Genomic DNA, 5488 nt, shown 5'->3' on the forward strand with positions numbered 1-5488 from the left:
GATATGACAACAGAGGCAGAGGTAGGATTGATGCAGGGCCACAAGCCAAGGAATGTGGTCAGCCTTTAGAAGCTAGAAAAGACAATAAAACCAATTCTCCCCAAGAGCATCCAGAAGGAACGCAAGCCTCCTGATGCCTTGATTTTAGCCCAAGATTAATTTTTGGACATCTGACCTCCCAAACTGTAAGAGAATAAATGCGTGTTGCTTTAAACCACTGAGTTTGGGATACTTTGTTACAGAAGCAATAGGAAAGAAAGCATTTAGCTTTCTGGCACATGACTGAAAGCCTCCTAATCCTATGAACAATTCAAAACCAGGTATGCAGTAAGCAGATCGACCTCCTGGACAGATCCCCATGCTCACGAAAAAATACAGAGCCTCTGGAGTGAGGTTATTAAAAGTGTGATTGCAGTTTCAAATTTGATTTTTAAATGGAATCGAGATTGACTTTTTTTTTTTTTTTTTGGGTTCGCGGGCCCCTCACTGTTGTGGCCTCTCCCGTTGCGGAGCACAGGCTCCGGACGCGCAGGCTCAGCGGCCATGGCTCACGGGCCCAGTCGCTCTGCGGCATGTGGGACCTTCCCAGACCGGGGCACGAACCCGTATCCCCTGCATCGGCAGGTGGACTCTCAACCACTGCGCCACCAGGGAAGCCCGAGATTGACTTTTGATGGTATAGTTATTTTGAGTATATTTGACCACCACAGAACAATTGTTCTTCCAAACAAAATAAAGGTGCTCCTATTGGAACCAATATAGATTTCCTGCAGATCTTGTTAAATATCTACATTGATAATCACCACAAAGTCAAAAAAGTACAGAAGAAAACTCCTATAGGGCATTTACTAAAAATGTTAAGTTGATTAGAGGAATGTTTTAAGAGTATGAGGTCAATCAAGAATGTAAACTTTAGGGGCCTTGCAGTGGTTGAGAATCCGCCTGCCGATGCAGGGGACACGGAGTCGTGCCCCGGTCCGGGAAGATCCCATATGCCGCGGAGCGGCTGGGTCCGGTGAGCCATGGCCGCTGAGCCTGCGCGTCCGGAGCCTGTGCTCCGCAATGGGAGAGGCCGCAGCAGTGAGAGGCCCGCGTAACGCAAAAAAAAAAAAAAAGAACGTAAACTATAATGAATGACCTCAAGGTTGACTTTTAGTTTTCTTTTATGTTGACCTGTCCTTCAAAGGAAAGTGAGGCAATTTTTTAGAGTAGAAAGAGGCAAGTGTTGGGAATATTGGGAAACAGTCTTCTAATAGAAAGAACATGAAGGGAAAAGTCAGTCATGTATCCATGGCTTGAAGGGAAAAGAGAGTAAATTAGAGATAGAAGGACTGGAGTTGTACACCTCACAACCCTGCCCATGAGTCCTCTGCTTGGCCATCTGTCCCCTTCCTCAACTCTTATCTCAAATTTAATGTGGAAAATAAGAAAAAAAGACCAAGAGGTAAAGAAGAAAAAAATAGCATGATGGAAGGATAATCCTATTTATTTTCAGCAACTTCAATTTGGACAAGGCTGCCCTACCAAAGCACTCAACTGGTTGAAGGGAAAAAGTGAACAAAGGAAGAATCTAAAGGACAGTAGAAGCATAAAAGATCAATTAACTTCCTCATACAGTCTAGAAACAATGAATCTCAAAGGAATAATCCAGAAATATTCTTTTATTTGTTCATTTAGCAGTATGTCCAGTTGTTACTATCCCAGATGCTGGGGACATGGGGAGGGGGAAGATTGAGATTAGGGAGTAGACAAGCTAGCCCTTCCCTGTGGGAACAGGGACCTGATCATTCTTATTCACCGTTGCATACCCAGCACCGAGACATAACAGGTGCTCAATAAACATGGGCTAAATGAAGAAGAAATACAGTGAAGTCAAGGCTAGCCATTCTTACAGAGAAAAGACAGAAAATGAAAGAGTTGATACAACACATGATACTAATCAAGTCAATGATACAGGTAATATTTATCTTGGGGTAAGAGAGCAGAGAATTTTGTTGTTTCACACCTGAAATAGCAGTGTTTAGTAGCCATTCCCCTACAATACATGTTAACCTAGCAGTTCTCACTGTATTGGGAGCACTGCTGGTATGTCAGTGCCTAAAACGGCACTGTCCAATACAGTAGCCATTAGTCACAGATGGCTATTCAGATTTAAACTAATTAACATTTAATTTAATTTAAAATTCTGTTACTCATTTGCATTAGCCACAGTTCAATAGCCACAGGAGCCTAGTGGCTACTATCATCATAGAAAATTCGATTGTACAGCTCTCTTCCACACCATGCTACATTAAAACATAAAAGTAGCCAGAATTTTATAAATGAGAGAAATAAGACATGGTGCATACATACACACACACATACACACACACACACACACAGAGCTAAATCGTTCCATATCAACTCAGCATCTAGAGGAGGCAAATCAACTTTGTTTCTGATAAATCTCACTTCCTCCCAAATACAGCTGAACCTTGAACAACCCAGGTTTGAACAGCATGGGTTTACTTATATACAGATTTTTTTCAATAAATATATTGGAAAATTTCTTGGAGATTTGAGACAATTTGAAAAAAATTCATAGACAAACTATATAGCCTAAAATATCGAAAAATTAAGTATGTCACAAATGCATAAAATATATGTAGGAACTAGCCTATTTTATCATTTACTGCCATAAAATATACACATATCCATTATTAAAAAGTTAAAATTTATCAAAACTTATACACATAAACACTTACAGATTATTAATTCATTAGTGTATGTGCTAGGCTACCATGAAGCAACTGTGTAAATTACTAGGCTACCATAAAGCAATCATATAGCTGCTTCTTCGTTATCAATGCAAGAATCATTATACCTGTAAATAAATATGAATTTCTTTTTCACATTATTTTATTTTCATTGTTTTTTTTTTTTGGTCGTGCCACACAGCATGCCTAATCTTAGTTCCCCGACCAGGGATCAAAAAAGTGCCCCTTGCAGTGGAAGCTCGGAGTCCTGACCACTCGACCACCGGGCAATTCCAATTTATTTCATTTCTGATGTCTAGCGTTAGCAGTACATATAACATCTACAGTTTTTTGTACCATTTAAGACAATAATGGGAGCTACAGTCGACAAGATGCTAGCAGGCGGCATGAGGATGGTTCAGTCCTCTCCCCACCCCCTGTGATGCTTCCCCTGGAGTGGCAGACCCTTCCCTTTTCAGGAACCCCTCCTCACCCAGTAATATTCACTTTCCTCTCTTCCCAGAGATTTCCTGATTCTCCGAGGATTCATAGACTTCACAGCTGATGAGGTGGACCTGATTTCAGCCCTGACTTGGAAGATCATGCTGAAGACGCCACTCAACTCCTCCCCCATGGACACTGTGACAGAGGCTGACATGACCATCGCCATGGCTCTGATGGGTAGTATCGGTTTCATTCACCACAACTGCACTCCAGAGTTCCAGGCCAACGAGGTCCAGAAGGTCAAGAAGTTTGAACAGAGCTTCATCACACCTGTGGTGCTGAGTCCCTCACACATCGTGGGCGAGGCACTGGAGGCCAAGATCCAGCATGGCTTCTCCGGCATCCCCATCACTGAGACGGGCACCAGCAAGCTGGTGGGCATCGTCACCTCCCAAGACATCGACTCCCTCACCGAGAAGGACCACACACCCTCCTCGGTGAGGTGATGACACCGTGGAATGAGCTGGTGGTGGCTCTAGTGGGTATGACACTACCCTCCTCAGTGAGGTGATGACACCGTGGAATGAGCTGGTGGTGGCTCTAGTGGGTATGACACTACCCTCCTCGGTGAGGTGATGACACCGTGGAATGAGCTGGTGGTGGCTCTAGTGGGTATGACACTACCCTCCTCGGTGAGGTGATGACACCGTGGAATGAGCTGGTGGTGGCTCTAGTGGGTATGACACTACCCTCCTCGGTGAGGTGATGACACCGTGGAATGAGCTGGTGGTGGCTCTAGTGGGTATGACACTACCCTCCTCGGTGAGGTGATGACACCGTGGAATGAGCTGGTGGTGGCTCTAGTGGGTATGACACTGAAAGAGGCAAATGAGATCCCGCAGCACAGCAAGAAAGGGAAGCTGCCCGTCGTCAATGATCAAGACGAGCTAGTGGCCATCACTGCCCGCACTGACATGAAGAAGAACCAGGACTACCCTCTGGCCTCCAAGGATCCCCACAAGCAGCTGCTGTGTGGGGCGGCCATGGGTACCCATGAGGATGACAAATACCACCTGGACCTGCTCACCCAGGCGAGTGCCAACGTCATAGTGCTGAACTCATCCCAAGGGGACTCTGTGTATCAGATCGCCATGGTGCACCACATCAAGCAGAAGTACCCCCACCTCCGGGTGACTGGGGGAAATGTGACAGCAGCTCAGGCCAAGAACCTGATTGACGCTGGTGTGGATGGGCTGCGTGTGGGCATGGGCTGTGGCTCCATCTGCATCACCCAAGAAGAAGTGATGGCCTGTCGTCGGCCCCAGGGCACTGACACGTACAAGGTGGCTGAGAACACCCGGCGCTTCGGGGTGCCAGTCATAGCCGATGGTGGCATCCAGACCGTGGAGCATGTGATCAAGGCCCTGGCCCCTGGAGCTTCCACAGTGATGATGGGCTCCCTGCTCGCCACCACCACGGAGGTCCCTGGAGAGTACTTCTTCTCGGATGGCGTGAGGCTCAAGAAGTACCGGGGCATGAGCTCGCTGGACGCCATGGAGAAGAGCAGCAGCAGCCAGAAGCGCTACTTCAGCGAGGGAGATAAGGTGAAGGTCACCCAGGGCATCGCGCGCTCCATCCAGGACAAAGGCTCCATTCAGAAGTTCGTGCCCTACCTCACAGTGGGATCCAGCATGGCTGCCACGATTTTGGTGCCCGTAGCCTGTCTGTCCTGAGGTCCATGTACTCAGGAGAGCTCAAGTTTGAGAAGCAGGCCATGTCAGCTCAGATGAAGGGTGGTGTCCACGGCCTGCACTCTTACGAGAAGTGTCTGTACTGAGGACGGTGGTGGAGGCCAAGGCGGCAGAGGGCTTGTGTCCCAGGGTCCCTCTTTGGGCACAGCCTCCCTCCATAACTGAGTCGTCCACAGATTTGCACTACTGGTTCCCCAGCACCTTTCCAGGGAGAGAGGAGGGGAGGCCCTGAGGCTCTGTGGCCCCTCTCTGGGCTTCCGCCACAGGTTCAGGACTGCTCCCAGGCCGGGCTGCCCTGGGAGCCCCCCCAGGTTCCTCCTTCTTCAGTTCCCCTGAACCCAGCCAGCCTGGGCTCTCAAGCCCTGCGCCTGCCTCAGGTCTTTCTCATTGCAGCCTGCTCCAGCCCGGCTCCCACCCCTGGGACAGGTGGCTCCCCCCGGCTTCTCCTATAGGGCACCTCCCTCCCTAGCCCCACCCCAGAAATGGTGCTCTCCTGGCCCTGCCTCTGGCCCCTTCCTGGGCTGCTGGCCCCTCAGCCATGTGGCACTTCTGGGTTCC

At 48.3% G+C, this 5488-nt stretch overlaps 1 protein-coding gene across 1 annotated transcript; it reads left to right on the forward strand.

Moving 5' to 3' along the window:
- The first annotated feature begins 1850 nt into the window (after positions 1–1850).
- On the forward strand, positions 1851–5016 carry LOC136122038 (inosine-5'-monophosphate dehydrogenase 1-like). The gene is given in 4 exon segments (XM_065875867.1): positions 1851–1956; positions 3261–3684; positions 3994–4853; positions 4856–5016. Coding segments are annotated over 4 exon segments (1551 nt in total).
- Positions 5017–5488: the final 472 nt, after the last annotated feature.

The sequence above is a fragment of the Phocoena phocoena genome, chromosome 4 (genome assembly GCF_963924675.1).
Source record: "Phocoena phocoena chromosome 4, mPhoPho1.1, whole genome shotgun sequence".
NCBI classification, from domain to species: domain Eukaryota; kingdom Metazoa; phylum Chordata; class Mammalia; order Artiodactyla; family Phocoenidae; genus Phocoena; species Phocoena phocoena.